The sequence below is a fragment of the Cervus elaphus genome, chromosome 7 (assembly GCF_910594005.1).
Source record: "Cervus elaphus chromosome 7, mCerEla1.1, whole genome shotgun sequence".
Taxonomy (NCBI): Eukaryota; Metazoa; Chordata; class Mammalia; order Artiodactyla; family Cervidae; genus Cervus; species Cervus elaphus.
The window spans coordinates 28,926,682-28,949,819 of record NC_057821.1 but is presented as its reverse complement, the minus strand read 5'-3'; the positions used below and the strand labels follow the sequence as shown (position 1 = coordinate 28,949,819).

Genomic DNA, 23,138 nt, shown 5'->3' with positions numbered 1-23,138 from the left:
TAGTAAAAAAAATATGAGCTAGAAGAATAGTTAAATGACAACACAGAAGCTATAAGACAAATCCAGAATGTAGTATATTCTATAGAAGAGACTGCCCTAGTCTCTTTAAAGAGTCAATTTTATGAAGATTGGACTGTTCTGGATTAAAAAGAAAAGGGGAGGGACCTCCTGGCAGTCCAGTGGTTAAAGCTTCTCTCTCCCAATGCAGGGATGCAGGAGTTGAGGGTTTGATCCCTGGTCAGGGAACTAAGATTCCACATGCTATGTGGTGTGGTCAGAAAAAGAAAGAAAGAAGAGGACATAATCACAACGAAGAACAATGTGTGGAACTTGATTCCTGGTTTGTTTATTTAATGTTGTAAAAGATATTTAAATTGGGAAAGCTTGAATATATTAGGTTAGATTCAGTTCAGTTCAGTCGCTCAGTCGTGTCTGACTCTTTGCGACCCCATGAATTGCAGCACGCCAGGCCTCCCTGTCCATCACCAATTTCTGGAGTTTACTCAAACTCATGCCCATCGAGTTGGTGATGCCATCCAGCCATCTCATCCTCTGTCGTCCCCTTCTCCTCCTGCCCCCAATCCCTCCCAGCATCAGGGTCTTTTCCAATGAGTCAACTCTTTGTATGAGGTGGCCAAAGTATTGGAGTTTCAGCTTCAGCCATCAGTCCTTCCAATGAACACCCAGGACTGATCTCCTTTAGGATGGACTGGTTAGATTAGGAATTACTAACTCATTAGACATGGTAAGTCTAGTGTGGTTGTGCAAAACATATACTGATGACTTAGGGATGAATGAGCATGTCTGCAACTTGCTTCCAATCAGTTTAGGGGAAAAAAAAGATAAGTAGACAGACAAAAGGATAAACAAGATAGAGACTAGTGGCAAAATATTAGGATTTGTCAAATCCTTGTATGAGTGTTTTGGGTGTTTATTGTCCTTTTTTCCAGTTTGTGTGTTAGACAATTTTCAAAACAAAACGTTGGAAAGAATTTTGATCTTTTTTTTTAAGGAAAGAATTTTGATTGTTTTTTTTTTTAAGGAAAGAATTTTGATTTTTTTTTTTTAACATAGTAACAGAAGACATCATGAGCAGCACCTCATCAATATTTCTCCTTTGTTCTCCCGTGGAACCAAAACATTCTCATTTATGATATTTCTGAAGGCACATTAAGAGACATATTCAAACTTTATCTCTTTATTCAAGTTTGGCTTTAATAGTTTGTTAAAAATTCTTGAATTTGTAAATATTAAAACACTGAAGTTTACTACTGATGCAAGAATGACAATGTACTAGCAAGAAAATCGAAGCAGAAGCTAAACTATTTAGAAGCAATAGCAACTCCGTAATTCAAAGATAATTTGAACAGGCAATTTTAAAGAGTTTAATAAGGCTCAAAGCAGCCGCTTAGCCTGCAGTGACGCTACCCCACCGGCAAGAAGGCGCTGCGAAGCGTCTCAGGTACAGCGGGAAGCCCATTTTACCAATGGCTGTCGCGATCTCTTATTACTTGAACTGATGAGTTCATATTATAATGTATTTTATTAATCATTTTTACTGCTTATTGCAGTTACTCTTATACTACTTACTAACTGGTACAGAAGTGTTTTAGTAACTGGTTGAACAGTACCAGTGCAAACCGGCTGAATGTCAGCGCTGTCTCCTCCGATTACGACAGAAGCCACCAGGCTCCCGTGGGAGGGTAATCCCTGCGCCGGGACTGTCAATGCCGCCCCCGCCCGCTCTCCAGGGCTTGTTCCATCACTAATCCCCACTTTCCTGCATTTTCAGTCTTTCCTCCTCCACTCAACCCTTCTTTCTAAACAGTGTGTTAAAACGTTCAAAACTTAAAAGCATTTTTTCCCTCGATTTTATGTACTTTGCTCTCTCCATTTTTCTCTCCCTCCAAACACAACCAAACTTCTTTAAAAATTATCTCCTTTTCTCCACTGCCTTCACTTCCTTCCTTCAAATTATTCTCAATCCCCTGACATCTGGGACTTCTGATCCCACCTGTCCAATGGAGCTGCTCCCACCAAGACCAGGAAGGCTTCTTTTTACCAAACCCAGTGAACATTCTTCCTTCTTGTCATTAACCCTCAGCAGCATTCCACTGTGCCCTTCCTTCCTCCTTCCTTGGCTTTCAGTGCACCACACTTCCGAGGTTTTATCCTGTCTGCTGGTTCCTCTTTCCCTGCCCTCCCTTTTATAAATATATTCTCCACATTCTTCCTCAGCTCTCTTCTCAAGGATCTCAGCTACCCTCCTCCCACCTGTATGCCCAAATCCATCTGCAGCCACACCTCTCTTCCCCCAAGCCCTTTAATTCTGGTTTCCAGTCCTTCTCTGGGATCTCTGCAAAAGTCTGATCTCTCTCCCTTTTCCAAACCAGTCTCTGCAGTGCAACCGAACTGACATTAAGGCACAAATCTCTCCTTCTTGGTCTTAGGCTTGAAGTTCTTCAATGCCCCTCTGGATAAAGCCTTCATCTTTAGCAAGGCTGACGAGGCCCAGCAAGAGCTCACCCAAGCCTACCTCTCCAGCTTCACCTTCCCCCTTGCACCCTCTGCCCCAGCCATGCTGAACCAGTCCGCCTTCCAGGCTGTCACGCGCTTGTTCCTATCCTTTGCTGTCCCCTCTGGAATGCTCTTTCCCTAACTCCTTAACTCCTGCTGAGTTTTCAGGCCTCAGCTTGGACCTCTGTCCCTCTAGGAGACGTTCTCTGACTCACCAAGACTGGCCCCTGTTGGGTGTTCCCACAGCAATTCTTTACCACAGACCACTGATTTTTTTTTCCCCCAGTCTTATATAACTTGCTATACAATCACAGTTTCTAGCTCTGTCCTCCACTTCTTTCTGAGGAGCATCACAAGACCCTTCTACATGAAGCCACCACTACCCCACAGAACCCTGTACCACCCTTCGCACAGCACTTATCACACTTTTGGGGTAATTATTAAATTGTTTTCATATTCCAATAAATTGTGAGCTCCAAAAGGACTAATTCTGTATCACTTACCACTTAGCAGTGACTGGCAAATAGTAATTGTTGACAAATGGACAAATGTTCGATTGGTGAATGGATTCTTGGGGTGATTATAGTTCCAGCCACCTTACTTAGTTATAATTCAATACTCATGTACAGCAATTTTATTTATTTATTTTTTTTTTTTGTAATTTACATGGTGCTATGGAGTTGTATCATTAGTGTCTGGCTGTTCTGTTCTTGGAGGGTAAGGTCTATGCCTCACTCAGTGTTTTTGTCCCAGAACTCAGCATGCCTGACACACATTGTTTTCAACCAATTTTGTTGATTGTATCAATGAACTACTCTGGACCACACACAGCTACTTTGTCCCAGAACCATGACTGGAACTCAGTCTAGAAAAAGGGAAGCTCAGAAGTTGCTCAACATCTAAATGGAATTGCAGCATGAATAAGAAGCACTAGCTTCTGGCCATCAAGAGAAGAGACTGGCCAGCTGTGCACTCCCAGAGCCTGAGACCTCCACATCAAGTGTCTCCAGAGTGGATATGTCCCAGGAGGGGGTGAGGACAGGAGTCCTGGGTATTTCAGAACTGGATCCCTGGTTTCCTTTGTCCCCTTTTAGTCAGTTTCAACCTCAGGCACTGGTATTGGGTTATTATTTATCCTTCTCCTCCCAAATCTGTTTGTTGCTAAGATAGTTCTTTTCCCAGTGTTACTTTCCCACAGAGTGAGTACTGATTGGGAAGAATCATTTGTCATCTCTAGCCCCTTAGGGATGTTAGCGCTGCTTCCGTCCAGGTCTTCAGCATAAAAACCCTCTTTCTTGGCTTCCCCTCCAGCATCAGGTCTCAACTTTCACCTCCACCCCCAGATCTCCCAAATGCTCCTGGTGAAACTCATGAGACAGAACAAGATAAAGACAAGTGAAGAGAAGTGGCGCAGAGACAAGGGTATAAATAGAATTCTGATTTTTCTCACTTTTCTCCACTTTTTGAGACAATTCTGATGTCCCCATCCCACCTCCAGCAGTAGAGAAGTCCCCTGGGCTTCCCTGACCATTACGAACCTTCACAGGATGCTCAGTAAGGGTCCCCCTTTTTCTGTCAACAGACCTAGCCCTGAGGGTACAAAGTGCAAGATGGGAGACAGGTGGGTTTTTCTCTCCACTGAAACCTTGTCTCTTCTACAGCACATTGTGGGCAACTTTTGCACACATTCACATGCTGTATTTAAACTGCACTGGAATGCAAATTCCAGGGCTTATGTCCTCACTGGGACCAGAGGAGGAGGGAGCTGGAAGAAATGACCCAAATATGGTCCACTTCACCTCAGCCTCTTTTGCTCCTGGGGTGACTGGGTCTCTGCTGGAATGAAAAGCAGCCTGAGACCCAGAACCTGAACAGAACGTTTTAGAGAGAGGAATCATACGCCCTCTTCTCCTCACCCCTACCCCTGACGGCTAACCTATCAAACAACGCTTTTTGCTACCACCCAACCCAGACAGCATTGTGGCAGCCAGTGAACCAAAGCCCATTCTTCCTTTTCTCCAAGAATGAAATCTAGGAGTCCAGCTGCTTGCTTATCAAGGGAGATGTACAGCAAGGCCTAAAGCACCCTGACTCACAGAAGAGCTGACCTCTGCTGAACTGCACCTACTATCGTAAGACAGCCCAGACTGTGCACTGGGTCTCCTTGGCTCCATCCCAAACCAGGGTAAGTGGGATTCAGGAGGCTGGTTGTGTGCCCTCCCATATGAATCTAGTACACCCTTAGTGTTAAAGCTCTATAATGAGACTTAATTCTGCACTTACAGGGTTCTTCTGCTCAGATCATAAATGTGCACCCTATTTGTTTGCCAGTAATTAAGACTACTCGTACACATTTAATTAACATTTTCACAAGCATCAAGTCTTAGCTAAGTATCTCCACCAACAGGAAGTTCTAGAATTATACCGTGCGAGCCCTAAGGATTTGGAGAACATTATACACCCATCTTAATCCAAAAAGTTGGGTGCCTGATTAATGAGGTCTCGATCACGGCCAGTCTGTATATTTAGGTCAGGCCTGTTTGTGCAGCTTTATATGCTCAGTGCTTAGCATAAGTCTAGACACACAGTGAGACCTCAGTAAATATTTGTTGAATTTGAATAAATCCTGTTAAAAAAATCTCACTTGGAGACATCAGCTGTGACATCTCTTGCTGCTGCTTCTCCCAGAAGTTCCTGGTATAACCCAGGACTGACAGCAGGGGGCGCACAGGGGTTGTTACAACACCAGAGGGACCAGCACAAATTCCCAAAGGGGACTGGATTTTGACCAGGCCTCAGAAGCCTGAAGTGACCTCCCCTCCCCAAGTTGATGACACATTTCCTAAGGTACAAGTGGGAGAGTGAGCAGAGGGAGCAGTGTTGGGCCTCAGAACCCACTGAATTAACTCCTAAGAGAACTCTTCTTTTGCAAAGAGAATGCACGAAAAGAGAAGGAAGAGCAGCCAGCCTCCCACAGCTGTCAGCCTGAGACAGCTGCTCTCACCTCAGTCCATCTAGGGAAGGGGCTACAAAGCAGACAATCTTTATTCACAACTGGGGCGGCAGACGGGAGAGACCCCCGGGTCAGTCCAAAAGCAAAGATATTGGGGAGGTGGGGAGATGGAGTAGGGCAGGGACTCAGCACTCGTCCTCGCCCAGCAGGGCATAAGGGTTTCGGGCGGCCAGGCTGGACCCTGGAGCCGAGGTTGGGGTGTCCTCATCCCCTTCCCCCTCCTCATCCGCATCCCGGTCCTCCTCTCCCTCCTCCTCACAGGAGCTGCTCAGCTCTTCCTCTTCCTCCTCCTCCTCGTCACCCGCTGGCCCCACCCTGCCCTGCAAAACCACCAGCTCCATGGTCTCTGGATGGGACTCCCAGGTGCCTGGGGAACCAAAACAGAAAAAGAATGGGGGAAGAGTTTTGAGCAAGACACTAATGCCAGGCAAAGATGGGGAAGAGGCAAAGACTAAGAATAACAACCATTTTTATAGCTGCTGGCATTCATTTGTTCACTCATTCATTCACCCTCTCCTGTGCTGCGCGCAGAACAGAAGCTTTGCACACATTAACTCCCATCTTGACCACCTCCTTGCCAGGGGTTTTGTAGATCGTTAAAGTCATCTCAGACCTGCTTAGTCACACGGAGCTGGCCGATGGGGGCAGAATCCGAATCCTCACACAGTGTGGCCACAAGCCCACACCCTCCTGCCTCTCCTACAGCAGGGGCTGGGGAGGATCACCAGCTGACTGACCTTTCTGCTCATTGTAGCCCGGGGGATGAAAACACAGGCTGAGGCGGCCATCCAACGCCAGCCGCAGGAGGCTGTTGGCCGCTCTGTACACATCGTTTCGGGCTGCCTTGGCTGTCTTGTAACCACGTTTCTCTGCCCAGGCTGGAGGGAGAGAAGGATGGGGATGGAAGACCATCAACCGAGCCCAGTCACCATCATCCCACACCCCTAATACAGTCCTTCCAGTTTCCCCCAGATTATTCCAGGCCCGAGATCTTGCTGGCCCTGAGACATGAGTCTATGGGTGACCAGCCAGCTGCCCCATCACGATGGCAGGACCTCTGAGGAAGAACAGGAGAGGAGACAGGGCCAGGGGAGGAAAGCCAGGCATATGGAGCCCACCTTCACAGATGTCCCAGGCACACCAGGGGTGTTCTGCGGAAGGGTCCTCGGCCTCTGGGTGGCGCAGATGGAGCAGGGCCTGCACGGGGATCCGGGAGGCCAGGTAGCCCACGGCGGTGTATGGCTCCTGGATCTGGGCGATAGGGTAGATCCCTGCCAGGACCTGAGGGGAGGTAAGAGCACTCAGCACCTGCCTCTATCTCCTGCCTTCTCCCCACTGCTGGCCCCTCTGCCCTTGTACCTGCAACTGCCTGGGCAGAAGCGAGGGAAATATAAGGCCAGGACAGTCACAGAGCTTCACGGAGGGAGTGAGAAAGTAGGTCTGAAAGTATCGGGTGTGGCCCGGGGTTCTGGAGACACTCACAACCTTCCGGCCTACCAGCCCGTTAATCAGCGAGGACTTGCCCACATTGGGGAAACCTAAGGAAGACAAGGAAAATTAACACTGACAAGATCCTTACTCTGTGACAGGTAAGACACGGTGCTGTAGCTATAGATGAATGGGAGACTAAGGCACAGAAAGAAAGGACAAAAGCGGTACAACGTCAAAAGTTACAAACCAGGCTCTGGCCTCCCAGCGCCAGGATCTCCCAGAGGTTTCCTCCACCCCCTTCTGTGGTCTTACCCTGGGCCTGTCACTTCACACCTTCCAAATCCCACCTACAAGCACCTCTCTCTCTGCCCAGACACCTCACCTTTCCAGCTCACTTATTCTGGATCCTCTATTCCAATGAGCCTCTGACCCTGACCAACATGGGCTCATGCCCTCACCTCCCTTCTTACTCAACTTAGATTCCATGGTCCAGCGCAACAGCCAGTCCCTTTCAAGGAGCTTCAACTCCCTGGCCCTGCCTCTCCCCTACTTCTTAGTTATCTGGCAAAACTCCAACCTCGTAAAATGCAACTCTGCCTGGTCAGCGGCTGACTGAGGCTGGGCAAAGATGCACCCTGGTGCTGACTGTGCTCTCTTTACAACACACTCAAGCGCAGCTGGTCCTTGGTATCCACAGGTACCGAACTTCAGGGAGGCTCAGGTCCCTTATATAAAATGCAACAGTACAGTTAGCCCTCCATAGCCATGGGATCCTTGATTGTATCTCCTCTCGAAAGGGGCTGGCGGGACAACTCTCCTTTGACAACCCCATTCTTCTGTCCCCTTTATAGTAAAACTCCTTAAGACTTGTCTATTTTTTGTCACCACTTCTTCACGCCATCTTCTTTGAGACTATAAATTATAACACACACACAAAATATGTAAAACATAAGCAGGCCTGATGAATCCCCACATCACCCACCCCTGAGCCCAGAGTGACTCACTTCCTCAGAGGCCCCATCTGTTCCTTCTTGATCATAACCCTCTCCCTGTGCTCCTGGAAGCCTGATCCCCAGGGGTACAGAATTCTGCTTCTTCACTTTCCTTTCACTTCTATGGCCTGTGAATCCTGAATGGTTGGTGCAGTTCAGTTCTACAGCTTTGGACCCTTACACAAATGGGATTGTACAGTACGGATGCTGTTGTAGCTCCTTTCTCATACAACATCACCATGTCATTGCCCATCCTCTCGTCCGCCATCCTAATCTGGCTTTCTCTTCTCCACCCACTGAAACCTCTGATCTCCATGTTGCCCAACTTGCTGAGCAAGTCTCTGTTCTTACTGCTGTTGACCTGTCAGCAACAGTCAACACGACTGAGCCCTCCTCTCCTCTCCAAACTTTCTTCATTTGCCTGCTGGAATACTCTTGATTTCGTTCTCCTTTGCCCAGCCTCTAAATACTAGCATAGTCTCTTCTCCATCTATCTCCTCTCCCACATCTCATCCCACCCCATGGCTTTAATCACCATTTATGTCCACTACTGGCTTCCCAAGTTTAAATCTCATTCAAATTCAAATCTCCAGTCCTCTCCTCTAAGCTCTTGGCCCACTGCCTAGTCAGCGTCTCCACCTGGGATATTTAAAAAGACTCTCAAACTTAATTTGATTCCCTTCCCCAATCCCTCCAAATCTGCTCCTCTCCCAGTCTTCCTACCTCAGTGTTCCCACTGCTCAGTATAAAACTTTGTAAGTCCTTCTTTATTCTTTGCTTTCTCTTACGCAACCCAAGTGCAACTCCTCAGCAATCTCCTGTTTTCTACCTTCAAATTACATCCTGACCTATCTCCCCATCTCTGCCTCTGTTCTGAGCAAGTCTCACCTCTTCCCTAGACTGAGACTGCCTCTGACCACACTCTCTGCTTTGTCTCGCTCATCCCTACCATTTACATTCCTTTATCCCCCACTGAGAGCAGAGACAAAGCTCTGAATTAAGAGAAGATTCTCTTTACAATAGACTAGAAGAGTTAAGACCAAGAAAGAACCTGACACTTGCTAAGCTCTTGCTATGATTTATGATGGACTAATTACTACAACTAAAAAACTTAATATGTAAGTTACATAACAGTGACCACTTCACAGCAAGCATCACACAATTTTAACAATTGTTATTACTACTATCACAATTTGTCAGACTTTGTTAAGCTCTCTCTACACTCTTCTCCCATTTCCTCCCATCCATTCTTTTAACTGAGCATCACTGTCCTCATTTTTCAAATCAGAGTCACTGAGACTGAGAGTTGGTAGATACCTTGCTCGAGATCAATAAGCTGAGAAGGCAAACTTAACTCATGTGTCCTGTGATCATTCTGCCATAGCAGACAGCGTCCTCTGGCCTCAGAGACCCTGGAGCCTAAAGGGACCTGACCACCTTCTCTATTTCCCACATACTGAAACCCTGTGCCTCCTAAGCAGCTGCTACTTCCTTACCCACACAGCCGATGGTCACCACCCCGTCCTTGTAGCGCTCCCGAGTGGGGCCCGTCGGCTCCAACGCTGAGTCAGTCTGCTGCTCCACCAGGACAGCCGGCCCGTCCTCCTCTTCCTCCTCCTCCCCGGAGCCGTTACCCCAGGTGGCCCCGGCCACATCCCGGGCAATCTTCTCCCGCCAGCTGCTCAGGTCCACTGTGCAGGGAAGGAGAAAGAGGAGGTGGTTCCCTCAGGGCCGCGTCCACAACGGCGGAGACCGTGCTCTGCACAGCCAAGGTGTGGCGCCCTCTGGATCTCGCAGAGCCAAGCTGCATAACAGCAACCTCCCCCGCCTTCGCTTGACCCCACCCTGGAATTGGGTGCATTTCTGAGTTTCTAAAACGCACCAGCAAGACTGAAGGCAGTCAGCCGAGGGAAGGTAAGCAAAATGATTTGGGGCCCTGGGTACCCACCACTGGCCCCCATGCCTCCCCTCGAAGGGGCACATACCTTTCCCTGCAGTGATGGCTTCACAGGCTCTCAGCAGCTGCTCTGGCCCCAGAGCCCGAGTCCATCCTCTTCCCCGCCTCCGACTCTTCTTCAAGACTGAGATCAGAGGGTGCAAAAGCATGAGCTCACCCCACGGGGCTCAGGTGCCCCCTCTCTCCCACCATCCTCAGACCCCAGATCAGGTCCTCCCTTTTGTCCCCTGCCCTCCCCCCCACATCTCCCACACTGCCCTCCTCACTGCCCACTCACCGCTGCTAGGGTCCTGTGGGGTGCGGGGATCCCGAGGGAAAGAGGTGAAAAGGACAATGTGGAGCTGGGGATAGTGTTGATGAAAATAATGCTTCCAGGCAACCACGAGAGCTGGCGGGGCCAGATCCACCTTGTTCAGGACAAGCACCAGGGCCAGCCCAAGCTCTCCAGTCACGTACTCGTAAAGTGCTGGTGGGAAATTCACAACCTGGAACAGGATGTAAGAGGAGGGAGTGATGCAAGGTCAACCCAGAGCTCTCTGCCTGCAGCACCCTACTCAGCAGGCACAGCTTGGAGAGAAGACCCTGGCGGTAGCAGATCCTGGGGTAACAAGGACAGATCAGCCAAACTGAACTAGGGAGACAGCAGCGGTGGGCATCACCTATATGTTTGTTTCTGGGCATTCCCTGGGGCCTGATTAGGGATGGTAACTAGCTAAAAACAAGGAGACGGACCTAGCAATCGGGGGTAAATGCTAGGATCACTCACAGGGATGAGGGCTAGGAGAGAAATTAATATCTATTTTTACACACATCTGTCTACATGTGTACACAAGCTTATGTGTCGGCATGCACGTGTGAGGTTTGCATTGAGCACGTGTAGCTGTTTGAGTGTGTGAATGCACACGTATGTCTCCGAGTATGTAGGAGTGTATGTGTACATGTTAAGGACCTCCAACCTAAATGTCCACACAGACTTCAGACCTCCCTTTCCCCCGCTGGAGAACAACAGTGAAGTAGCACAGCCAGATCACAGGAGAGCCGTCCAGCAGCATGTCTAGAGCCTTAACCACTTACCCTAGCATCCCAAGTGAGGCTGAGTTCTGTAGTGACACATATGGCAGGGAAGCCCACTTCACAGGCTTCCCTGGAGCGCCACACTGAGACTTCCTATTAGCCCTGATGTGCTAGGAAACAGGAATAGTTTTCCATCAAAGGATTAAAGAACAGGAGAGGCAGTTGGCCAGAGGAGGAGTGACAGGCTCTGACACTGATGAATAAAGACTGAGTTCCCGACTGCAGACTTCAGCAGTGTAGAGGAGACTGGAATGGAAGGGATTACCTCTCTGTCTCCCAACTACTGCCCCTGCCTTTTACCCCACAAGAACCTCCCTCCCTCCAGCCCCTTGCCCACCCTCATCCCAGGACTCACTGGATGTCGGATATCAGTAATCAGCAGAACAATATCAGACATCTCTAACACTCGCCACAGCTGCCTCCATGTCTGAAAAGACAGTATCAATGGAAGAGAACTTGAGCCCAGAGTCACTCTGCAGCCTGACTCAAACCAACTGGCCATGGGTGACTATGCCCACTCCTGTCCCCACTCAATTCTCACCTCCAGATTGTGCTCAAAGTAGCTGAGTTTCTCAGAGGTGTAAGCCCCATGAATCTTCCCAAGATACTCCTGGAAGCTCCGTTCCTCCTGGCTCATCAGTTGCTCCTTAGACATCTCATAGCTCCAAGGAGGACGTCGGGGAAAGTCCAGGACTGAGTAATCAAGAAAAAGTCCAAATAAGTTTTGAGATAGTTTCAAGACTCAAGGGTGCTTGTCTCCCAGACCTCTTCTTCCTCCCAGTCGGCTCTTATTCTTACAAACTCCTTTCCCCAGCCCACTGCCTATCCCAAGCATCCAGGCGCTGAGCTCTCCCTCACCAGAGCCGGGCTGGTAGACCTCCCGGATGTCCAGCTCCAGCAGCTCCGCACTGACGGGCTGTAGCACTTGCTCCCGGGCAGCTCTCTTTCTCCTCTCCACTTCCTCCCGGCTGTCTCGCTCAAAATGCAGCCGGTATCTAACAGAGAAGGGACCACAGCATCCATCGCAATCCTTGGCCACAAACTCTTCTCTCCAGACTTCAAGTCTCGCTTCAGTCGGCCCTCCCCCAAATCTCTTTCGTGCAACAACAGGCCTTCCCCTAAGTTTCGTCCAGAAAAAGCCAAACTCTCTCCAGGCTCTGCGGAAGGGAAGATTGTGGCCCGCTCCACAAGCTTCCCTTGCGCCCCAGCGGCCCGCTGAGAACCGTGGCATCCCAGCCCTCCCCCCATCTCCAGTTTCAAGCCTCCACCAGCAGCAGCCCGCTTTTCCCCCAACGCTCTGACTTCCGGGTAGGCGGGGAAACCTGGGCCAGAGCCCCCCGCCCACTCTCACCGATTTGGGTCATAGCCTCGCGGGCCCAGCCCTTGGGAAGGTTGCTGGTTGAGCCTGCGGATGTGATGGGTCACAGACTCCCCGTCCGAGGTGTCGGTCTGCTCCTCCCGCCTCTCTCGGCTCCCGCTGCGGCTGTTGGAACTGGATCGCAGCCCATCTTGAAGCCCTGCGGGGAGGAGCCGGTGACGCCAGTGCTGGCCAGTTCTCAGGGGCCAAAAGACCCCCTCCCCGGTCGGCCTGGCTCCTCCCCACACCACCGCACTTCTTTTGAGACCGGGCCCTCCCACCTACTCTGCCCAGGACCCTCCCGGATGTGCGTGGGGGGAGGCACTCCTCCTCCAGGGATCTGCGGGGATGGCGCCCCGTTGGAGCTGGAGGGATTCCCCTCCCCCAACTCTCCATCCTTCCCCACCCCTTCCAGATGTAGGGGGCTGGGGTGAGGGAATCCCCTTCGCGGTCGCCCACGCGCGTCGGCACGCGGCCGCCACCCCCTCCCACGCCTCCCAGAGGTGAGGCGGGCACACCCCTCCTTCCAGATGTGCGGGAGTCCGAGCCCCGCCCCCTCCTCTGGCTCCCGCACTGACCTCGCTTCCGCTCCCGCTTGTCCTGCAACTGCTTTTTCTTCTGCTTCACGCTGAAAGGCTTCTTCCTCGGCATGGCCCGGACCAGTCACCTGGCCCGCCCTCCGCCGAGCTCCCGCCGCCTCAACTGACTCCCCCCGGGGCAGCCCCCGCTGCAAGGGCCCGGGACCCTGGAGGGGGCGGGGCTGGAAGGTGACGTCAGCGGGCGGGCCGGGCCGCTGCGCCCGGGCGGCCCGGGTGGAAGACAACGGGGGAAATACAGTCACTTCCCAGTGAGAGCGAGGCGAGAGGATGATGCAGGGTAGGCTACCCGCACGTGAGAGCCAGTGGCACTGAGAGGGCGCTGCGGCGGCGAGGAAGGAGGCGCGCGTGGGAGGATCGGGCTAACTTCGTCACGGACGCTACCAATTCGCCTTCAGAGGAGGGGGGACGCGTGTCATCACTACCTTGCGCGCCGGGAAGAAGATACCACTCACCTGGAGGGGGCGGTGGAGCGGAGGGCGGGTCCTACCACCTGGGGAGAAAGGGGCGTGGACGCGCATACGCTACTTTTCCAATCCTCCAGCTGGGCCTTAGAGGAAAGGCGCGACTGCGCGTCCCGGGAAGGAAGCAGAGTTACTGAACTACAATGGGGGCCGGGTCAGAGGTCTTGAAGGGCGGGTGGCGGTCTGGAGAGCCCTGGGCAGCGCCCTGCTGGGACCCAAATTCCTTGTGGGAATGATGATAAGAAGCAGGCTTACAGATCATAAGTGCAAGCGCCGCCGAGGAGAGAAACGCAGGTGGGACAAGGATTTTTGGAGGGAGGTCATAGGGCACCAAGTTGTGCCTGCAGCTGTTACCATAGAAACCGGGGACCGGATATGGCGATCTCAGGATGCGACAGCCCTCTCTTCTCAGGCCTTCTGGCCTGAGAGTCTGTCGACTCTATGGCAGGCTGTGAGGAGCAACCGGTTGTGGATTTTTTTTTTCAGCGAGGGGAGGAGCCGGCAACGCTTTTCAAAGCGTTTATAGCAACGTAGCAAAGGAAACCTTTGAGATTGCTGCCCTGCCTGGCAGAGACTGCGGGAGGCGGCTGATGCGAGAAGAGCCGCACAAAGATTCCCCGCAGCCTTCCGGAAGTGAAATGGCGGGAGCCTCAGCCTCAGTGTCCACCGCCCCCCCGGAAGCGGAAACAGAATCCCAGCGTGCCCCTTCCTCACTGCCCTCCAAATCCCGCTGCAGCCATTGCCGCAACCACGATGCCGAAACGAAAGAAGCAGAATCAGCAGCAGCAGCAGCTGCAGCAGCAGCCCCCACTGCCAGAGCGGGATGAGACTGGAGACGAGGAGGATGGGAGCCCCATCGGTGAGGAGCCCCGGAGGGGTGCGCACAGGCCTGTCAGCCTGTCGAGGCGAAGGGTTAGGGACTTAAAAGATGCGGGCGAGAGGGCTTTAACGAGAGGAAGGGCGCACGCGCTGGGGCGGGGGCTGGGGGGGGAATCCTGTGTGGGATGGAACGCTAAATGAGTTTTCTTTCTTGAATCATCAGCTTCAAACTGGCCTCTAAACCTTTCTAAAGAAGGGAGAGGAGATAAAGAACTTATGTGCGCAGCCGCAAAACGTCAGGGGAGAGGGGCCCCAGAGAGGTTGCAGATTGCGATGACTGGGATGACAGTTTGTGACCATACTTGCATGGGGAAGGTGGAAGTACAGCTTTCTGTGAACTCCTTGCGGGTGGGGTTGGGGGAGAGGTATCTGATTGGCCAGCAGTTGAAGAGAGGGATTGGTTTACCTCTGGAATCACTTAGGATCTACTGGATAGCAACAAAGTAAGGGAGAGAGAAAGTTTGTAGGTATCGTTTTCTCATTATACGCGGTGACAGGACTGAGTCTCCACTTTGCAAATCCTGAAAACGCTTTGGAAATAGATGGGCGTCAGAACCCATAACACTGTTGAGAATATTCCTGGCTTTACTGGTTAGATTAAGAAATGAGTAATAGAAGAAAAGCATATAAAAACAGGATCATCAGTGTTTTAGTCTATTCTGATGACCATATTTTCATGTCTACCCTTAGGACCACCCAGCCTTCTGGGCCCTCCCCCCATGGCCAATGGAAAGCCTGGTGATCCCAAGTCAGGTGAGAAGAAAGGGGCCCTGATCCTTTGATTAGGTCCTGAAAAGGGAGCAAGGGAGGGACTAAAACCCACAAGGGATGTAAAAAAAAAAAATCAAGATTTCTGTACTTAAATGAAAAACTCAATGTTGTAAAATGACAGTTCTTCCAAAATTGACCCAGAGATCCATTGCATTCCCACTTATAATCCCTACAATGTTTTTGTAGAAGTAAGCATTCTACATTATTGTATGGAAATGCAAAGGATCAGGGTGAGAAATTGCAAAGACAGTTTTTTAAGGGGAAGGGCTTACTCTGAATATCAAGACTTATTTTAAAGCTGTAACAGTTATGACAGTGTGGTATTGGCCCAAAAATAGACATATAAATTAACAGAATGGCATAAAGAGTCCAGTAACAGGCCCACACACATATGGCTATTTCATTCTTGAAGATGGAACCGAAATAGTGGCCTTTTTAGCAAATGATGGTAGGTTAATTGGATATTCATGGGTAAAGAAATAAGTTTAGAAAACAAATGTATTTCATGGTCTTAAAGTAGATTAGAGCTTTTAAACAGACAAGCAATACACTAAGCATAAAGGAAAAATAAACTGAACTACATTAGAAATAACGAACTTTATTAATCAAATCACACCATTAAGAAGTTAATAGGAAGCCATAGAGTAGAAGATACTTGCAACAAATATAACCAATAAAGAGTTAAAATCTTGAATGTATAAAAAACTCTCTGACAATCTGTTAGAAAAGTGGGCAAAAGACTAGAACTGCCACCTAATAAAAACTGAGATCTAAATGGCCAAAAACATGAACAAGAACTCAGCATCATTAGTCATCAAGTAAGGGCAAGATAAAAGCATATAACTTGGAAACCAAACCCTTTGTGTACTGTTGATGGGATTGTAAAGTGGTGAAACCACAATGGAAAACAGTATGGAGATTCATCAAAAAATTAAAATAGAACTACTATGTGATCCAGCAATTCCACTTTGGGTGTTTACCCAGAAGAATGGAAAGCAGGATCTTGAAGAGGGATTTACACACCCATGTTCATAGCAGCACTATGCACAGTAGACAAGATATGGACGCCACCCAGATGTCCATTGATGGATGAATGAATAAACAAAATGTGGTCTAATCATAGAATGGAATATGATTCTGACCCTCAAAAGAAGAAAAGCCTGTAGCAGGCCACAGCACTGATGAACCTTGAGTCTAAGCCAGTCACAAAAAAAAAGCGCTGTATGGTTCCACTGATCTGAAGTGTATAAAGTGACTAAATTCATACTAACAAAAAGTAGAATGGTAGTTGCTAGGAGCTGGGGGGAGAAGAGGGAAAGAGTTTAGAAGCTACTAAGTTTTGATTTTGCAAGATGAAAAGTTCTGGAGATCTGTTTTCCAACAACATGAATTTACTTAACACTACAGAGATATACACTTAAAGTACTTAAGATGGCAAGTTTTATGTTACAGGTTACAATCACAATTTCAAAACAAAAGACTGCTTTTCACACCCACCAGAATGGCAAAAATGAAAAAGATCGTTACCAAGTGTTGTCAAGGAATAACAGCTTGGTTATGGTGGTGGTGGGAGTGTGAATAGGAACAACCCAACTTTTGAATTTCGTAAATGAAATCATACATATACTCAAGGATCCAATAATACCTCTACTACGTATGCATCCATGTGTGTACTGAAGACTTATATAAAAATGTTCATAGCAGCATTTTTTTTATTATATCCCCACACTGTAACAAAAATGTGGAATCTACTAGCATGTCCACCATCAGTAGAATGGCTAAATCAGTTGTGCATACATGCAGTGGGATATTACACTGCAGTGGAAATGAAGGAACTCCTGCTACGAGCAACCTGGATGAATCTCATAAACACTATGTTGAGCCAAAGGATCCAGACAGAAAACAATGCAGACTGTATGATTTCCTTTATGCAGAGTTCAAAAACTAACCTATGGTGCTAGATGTTAAGATAGCTGTTACTTTGGGGGAGGAGGGTGGGATAGTAGGGGAGGAGGGGCACAAGAAGGTGGGGCTTCTGAAGGGCTAATAAGGCTCTATCCCCTCTCTAGCCTGTCTTAGTGGGAACACGGGTGTGTTTACCTTGGTAATAATTGAGTTGTGCACTTAAAATTGTGTATTTCTGGTGTGTATATTGTACTTCAATAAAATGTTTTTAAAACAAAATCAGGGTTTCATTATCTGTATTAAGCTGGCCATTGATCATCTTTCCGTGTCTCTCTCTTCAGCTTTTCACAGAGGTCCTCCGGGATCAAGGGGACCAGTGATCCCACCACTGCTGAGTCTCCCACCTCCTCCCCGGGGCAGAGGCCCAGTTCAGGGAGGCCTCGGCCCCAGGTTTGGCCCGTATGGTCGTGGTTGGTGGGGGGTCAAGGCCGAGCCTCCTTTTCCTGGGCCAGGCCATGGGGGTCCCTCCAGGGGAGGCTTTCACAAAGAACAGAGAAATCCTCGAAGGCTCAAAAGCTGGTCTCTTATCAAGAATACCTGCCCACCCAAGGATGGACCCCAGGTTATGGAAGGTGAGGTCCATTTTTTTTATGCCTGCACACATTTAATACCCATCACTCCCAGAGCAACCTCATGCCTAGAATACCTGTGGCTCTTCTGTTTTGGGTTGTCATTTGTCCTTTTAAAGTAGGAGTAGCCCTGAATGTTCGTTCTCCCGCGAGAAAGACTGTCATTCCATAATACCCGGAAATGGTAGCGAGTAGGAAATCTGACCGCCTTCTCTATCTCTGCTTTTTGTTAGATTTGTTCGTGCTTACATTTTAAGCTGCCCGATTTTCGCTTGTTCACAGACAAATCCGGCCGCCCCGTCTGCCGACACTTCGCCAAAAAGGGCCACTGTCGATACGAGGACCTCTGTGCCTTCTACCACCCAGGTGTCAACGGCCCTCCGCTGTGAGACTGTCCTCCCCACCCAGACTGGAAGGAGCCCCTGACCTGGCAGCCACGTTCTTCCCTGTGGCCCTGTGACGGCCACCGTGAGGCTGTTCCTCGCACCACCCTCACTGCCCCCTGCCCCTGGGGGTCCAGAGCTGTGTTCCATGACTGGTGTGCGGCGTGCACTCTTCTGACCCAGCCTCCAGAGACGTCTCCAGGACCATCGCTGCTCCACGCGCCTGCCTCCCGGGTCCTCCCCCTCGCCGGTGACTGCAGAACAGGAAACCTCTTTGGTGCTGTTTCTTGTGCATCTGTCCACCCAGCCCCCGGGATCGCCCTGGATTCCTGAGAGCCCTGGAGCAGTTTGCTACCATTCCCTCCTCGCTGCTTGTTTTTAAGTCCTTTTCGTGTGACACCCCTCCCCCCAGCGTGGTCAGCGGCCCTGTGACACTCACCCGGTTGGCTGACCTGGGGTCAAGTGTGGATGACTGGTGCAGAGTCACTCCCTGAGAGGCCACGTTCCCCGCTCTTGGATCTGGTAGTTTCTGCGTCAGTAGCATGATCCCCACCGCTATGGTCTGTGATCACTGTGCTTTGTGAAACTGTGCATCCCCCTGCCCCCCACCCCCATAGCCTTTCTCAGTGTCCGTGGCATTTTCGTGACTTCCCAACACTAGAGTAAGTTTTTCTGCCAAAATGCGTGGGGCCGTGGGTGCCCTCTAGACTTTCCCCACCTCCCGACGAGGGAGAACTGTGAAACTTTCCACAAGACTGCCTCCCTGGTCGTCTCATCCTCCCCATGTCAGTTTCTCGGGGTTGACACAGGCCCGAGAGATGTCGTCTAAAGGCTCAGATGGGCCTCTCCTCTCTCCAGCCCATTTTAGTTAGACTGCATCATTGTGAGGCCACCAGCCGTTTCATTTGAATTCTGTGAATCTCCACCTGGCCTACCTGTGGGTGGAACTCGGACAGTACTGTCGCCCTCTTCCAACCTTCTTCCCCTGCATCCCTGGCACTGGTTGTTTTCTGTGAAAACGGCAGTGAACAGGTTCAGTTTTGAGCTGGCCCTGAGGAAATGGGTCAGGAGTTGTGTGGGCAAGAGGGAGGGATGAGAGCCGTTGGAGAACTGAGAATGAATTTTTTTTTAACATTTTTTTATATTAGTAATAAACGCAGTGGAAACAAGCATTTTCTTTAATCCCTGTGTTGCGGCCATCTCTCGAAGTGCAGAGGAGGCTGTTCTTGTTGGAGTCAGTGTATGCTTCATTTAGAATGTTGACAGATGTTTCTCCCAGTCTGAAGAAACTAGCGGGGCCCCCTTACCCTGTGGAGATCAACCGGACCAGCTGCATTATATTCAAGGGCTAAGTTTTGTTGGAGAAAGGAATGGCCTGTCCATGGCGTCATTTTTAAACATTTTATCTGTGTTTATGGTTATGTTTATAGAGTGGAGGTGACAAGCAATTTTTCAAAAAATACTGGTAGAGTGCCTGTAGGCCAGGCGGCATACAAGACACTATAGAGATAACGGAGAGCCAAAATCAGTGAATTTAAAATCTACAAGAGGAGACATGTTCGTCAAGTCACAAATATGTGTAAAGTACCTGTCAAAAGTGCCGTGAAGAAGCGAAACGTGGGGGAATACGTAATAATGAGTCTGGGGAGGTGACAGCTGAGACAGCTCTGAGGACAAGCAGGAGGCGAGGTGGGAGAGCAGAATCCAGGCAGAGGTGTTGCTAAGAGGAGATGGGAAGAGTGGGAAGTCAGGGAGAAGGAAGAGGAGCTAGCACTCAGGGCCTTGCAGGATATAAGGATGTGGGTCATAAGACAGAAGCCTTTGAAGAGCCTATGATACCTGCCTTTTTAGGCAGGTAAGATCATAGATTGGTTTTACAAAAAGATCACCTTTGTATGGAGCTGGCCAGCTTGAAAATGGCATTAGCAATTTGGGTAGTCTAAGTGAGTTGTTGGTATGGACTTGGGTAGCAGAGTGGAAGAAAAGTGGACATTTGGAAATAGGTCAAAATGAAAGTATTTTAGATTTCTCAGGGTTGTTGGCTTGCATAACCAAGTGCTGTTTGAAAAGAAAGTTAGTGGAAGAAACAGGTCAAATGCCACCAACTTGCTTTTGGAATGGTCAAATCTGAGCTGCTTTTTAAGACATCCAAGGAGAGATACAAAATAAGTAGTTGGATATACAGGTTTGGTCCTCAGATTAAAACTAGAGACGTTAATCTGAGTTATCTGCATATAGGTAGTGGTTGAAGCTATGAGCATGGGTATATTCATTCACTTTGTAACTATTAAGCACCTGTGATGGCCCAGTGTATCAGTTTTAAGTTCAGTTGTAACAGAAACCAAAATTAGTCTTGAAGCAAGATAGGAGTTTATTTTTCTCACAAATCAAGAGACAGTGCAAAGCATGTATGACAGTCATGCCACCACCAGGTCCTCGGGTATTCATTCAGAACCCTTGCTCCCCCCACTTCTCAGCACCATGGTTCTTGGGGCCAAATCCTCCTATTCACAGTCTGAAATGAAGCTCTAGCTCACTTATCCATGCTCCAAGCCTCAGGATGAAGGAAAGGCAGAGGAAATTACCTCCAAGCTAACATTCAGCTCTCTAACTTCTATGTCATTGGCCATAACTTAATATGTCCTGTGGCCTATAATACTCAGGTCCAGCAAGGCTTGAAGAGTATTCTTTATCCAGGCAGCCATGTACTAACCAGCAAACTTGGCCCTTCAGCAGGTGAAAACATTAGGGTAGGGCAATCATCCTCTGGCAGCCCCTCCCTGCTAGAATTAGGGCATGAGATAAAGACGGACAGTAGAAGTGTCAGTGCCCTCCAGCCAAGGACCAAACAGGAACCACCTCTAGTTAAACAGTTGGGTTTTATCACCTGCAGAGATCTTATTAAAGAGAGAATTAAAAATGGCAGGATTACGGTTTGTGTTAGGTGATTTGGGGGAAGATTCAAGGAAGAGGGGGATCTAGATTGAGCATGTCCCCAGGAAGTGGGGACAACTCTATGATTGCACATCTTAATACCGTTTTGATACTGTTGTCTCTCAGGGTATATGGGGCACTGGTTCCAGGACCCCTTTATGTGCCAACATCCAAGGATGCTCAAGTCTCTTGGATAAAGTGGTGTAATATCTGCGTGAAACCTGCACACATCCTCTCCTATACTTTGTCATCTTTAGATGATTTATAATACCGAAAACAATGTAAATGTCATATAGATAGTTATAAATTCAATGTAAACTCTATGTGAATAGTTGCAAATGTGCAGCAAATTTAGCTTTGCTTTTTGGAAATTTCTGGAGTTAATTTTCTCCCCTAATATTTTAATTCTAGGTTGCTTGAATCTGAATATGTGGAACGTGCAGATACAAAGTCTCCTCTTGAGGGGAGAGATGAAATATGGCTGAAGCTGTAATTGGCCAAAAAAAAAAAAAAGCAGCCACTCCTCATTTTAACTAAGAGGTACTTGTTCAGAATTTTTGCACAGTAACCTTGTTTTTGTCTTTGATTAGACAAGATTATAGACTTTATCTTACTTCATCACAGTCACAGGTTGGCCTTGTCTGACTTGTGTTCTGTGAGGTTATGATCAGTGTGAGAGCACTATGGCCTAAATGTGAGGGCCAGACCAGCTCTTAGCAACACCAAGGCCTACCTGTCAGTGTCAGGTCAGTTTCCAGTTGTCAGGCGCTATTTTCCTCAAAAGTAAACAAATGAGTAATTACAGGTTGTGGTTAATGATATGAAGAATACAAATGGGGGCACTATATAGAGAATAATAGTTGGGAGCCAGTGGTGGTTAAGATAGACCTTACTGAAGAATCTGTAGCTGAAATCACCTGGAGAAGCATGTCAAATGGGAAGAGGAGAGGGCCTAGGACTTAGCCTAGAGGACAGCTGACATTTAGTGGCCAAGAGAAGAAGGACAAGAATGACCTGACAAGGAGGGATGGTCAGAGAGGCGGGGTGAGAGCTTAGAATGTGTCATTGTCTGGTTGCCAGCTCTGTGCCAGGTACCATGCTAAGTTCCCGATAAGTATTGTCTTATTTAAGCCTCACATTCGTCTAATGAATATCTAGTGCCTACTCTGAGCCAGGCACTGTTGTAGGAGCTCGGGATGTATCAGTGAAAAAGGCAACATTTCTGCCCATGTGGCTTACAGCCTAGTGAAGATGATAGACTATTAATAAATATGTATATAATTTTAAGAAATAAATACTTCAAGGACAAAGTGAAAGAAGAGGCTGGAGAGTGACAGGTGGAAGAGAACAGGTCAATACTACAATAAGTAGTGGTTCTTTGAGGAAATAGCCTATGAATAGAGGCAGAAATTAAGTAAGGAAGCAACCATATGAATATCCTGAGGAAGTGCATTCCAGGCACAGGGAACAGCAAGGGCCAAGGCCCCGAGGCAATAGTGAGTTTGAGGGATCTGAAGTAGAAATAGAAGGCCAGTGGGTCTAGACTGGGAGATGAGATCAGGAAGTTCAGCAGGGGCTAAATGATACAGAGCTGTGGCAAAGCATTTGGATTGTGTGTGTGTGTGGAGGGGGGTGGGCTGCGCTGGCTCTTTGTTGTGGTACATGGGCTTGGTATCCTTTCAACATATGGAATCTTAGTTCCCCGACCAGGGATCAAACTGGAGTCCCCTGCATGAAAGTGGATTCTTAACCACTGGAGCATTCTGCATGTACATGCACCGACCGCTCTGGAAGTCCCAGAGTGTTCTAAGAAAGTGATTTATGATTTAAAACTACCATTAACTGTAGGTTGGAAGGATAAACTAGAGGAGAATGACAGCAGGGAGAACAGGTAGGAGGCCACTTTGGTGGTTCAGAGGAAGGAGATGATGTAGAGGTGGAGAGAAGTAGGAAGATTTGGGATATGTTCTAAAGTCTCAGTTGATGGCATCTCTTTCTTGTTGTTCACACCAGAAGCCTTGAGGTCATCCTTAGTTTTTTGTTTTTTTGGTCACACCTGATGTCTAGTTCATTAACAAAGCCTGCTGGCTCTTTTTGTCAAATATATTCAGAAACCAGCCATTTTCACTACCTCCACTACTATCACTCTGGCTTGAATCTTCACCGACACCTCCAAGAGGTCACTCTGCTTCTGCCATTTCTGCCATCTCATGCCCCTCCGTCAGTGTGAACCCAA

At 48.7% G+C, this 23,138-nt stretch overlaps 2 protein-coding genes across 3 annotated transcripts; one reads left to right on the top strand and one right to left on the bottom strand.

The window, feature by feature from the left end:
* Positions 1 to 5,544: 5,544 nt before the first annotated feature.
* Positions 5,545 to 13,057, bottom strand: GNL1 (G protein nucleolar 1 (putative)). Its single transcript, XM_043908046.1, has 12 exons — positions 12,920 to 13,057; positions 12,336 to 12,501; positions 11,843 to 11,979; positions 11,526 to 11,677; positions 11,340 to 11,411; positions 10,188 to 10,395; positions 9,939 to 10,034; positions 9,450 to 9,644; positions 6,890 to 7,068; positions 6,649 to 6,811; positions 6,268 to 6,408; positions 5,545 to 5,897 (listed from the first exon to the last, which is right to left on the bottom strand). Exons 1-12 carry the CDS (start codon positions 12,990 to 12,992, stop codon positions 5,656 to 5,658), a joined length of 1,824 nt encoding a protein of 607 aa, XP_043763981.1. The 5' UTR covers positions 12,993 to 13,057; the 3' UTR covers positions 5,545 to 5,655.
* Positions 13,058 to 14,043: 986 nt separating this feature from the next.
* Positions 14,044 to 19,137, top strand: PRR3 (proline rich 3). 2 transcript variants are annotated; one of them, XM_043908058.1, is made up of 4 exons: positions 14,044 to 14,260; positions 14,971 to 15,033; positions 17,298 to 17,588; positions 17,868 to 19,137. In XM_043908058.1, the coding sequence occupies exons 1-4, from the start codon at positions 14,155 to 14,157 to the stop codon at positions 17,972 to 17,974; spliced, it is 567 nt and encodes a 188-aa protein (XP_043763993.1). In that variant the 5' UTR covers positions 14,044 to 14,154; the 3' UTR covers positions 17,975 to 19,137. The 2 variants fall into 2 exon arrangements, with proteins under 2 accessions (XP_043763993.1, XP_043763994.1); XM_043908059.1 differs by lacking the exon at positions 14,971 to 15,033.
* The last annotated feature ends 4,001 nt before the right edge of the window (positions 19,138 to 23,138 follow it).

Bases quoted from the DNA above. Each gene is read 5' to 3' on its own strand.
- GNL1 (XM_043908046.1), bottom strand. From the start codon at position 12,992: ATGCCGAGGAAGAAGCCTTTCAGCGTGAAGCAGAAGAAAAAGCAGTTG. The intron at 11,678-11,842 runs GTGAGGGAGAGC...TTGATTACTCAG, and splicing joins GGTCTACCAGCCCGGCTCTG to TCCTGGACTTTCCCCGACGT. The intron at 10,035-10,187 runs GTGAGTGGGCAG...CTCTGATCTCAG, and splicing joins CCCACAGGACCCTAGCAGCG to TCTTGAAGAAGAGTCGGAGG.
- PRR3 (XM_043908058.1), top strand. From the start codon at position 14,155: ATGCCGAAACGAAAGAAGCAGAATCAGCAGCAGCAGCAGCTGCAGCAG. The intron at 15,034-17,297 runs GTGAGAAGAAAG...CTCTCTCTTCAG, and splicing joins GCCTGGTGATCCCAAGTCAG to CTTTTCACAGAGGTCCTCCG. The intron at 17,589-17,867 runs GTGAGGTCCATT...GCTTGTTCACAG, and splicing joins TGGACCCCAGGTTATGGAAG to ACAAATCCGGCCGCCCCGTC.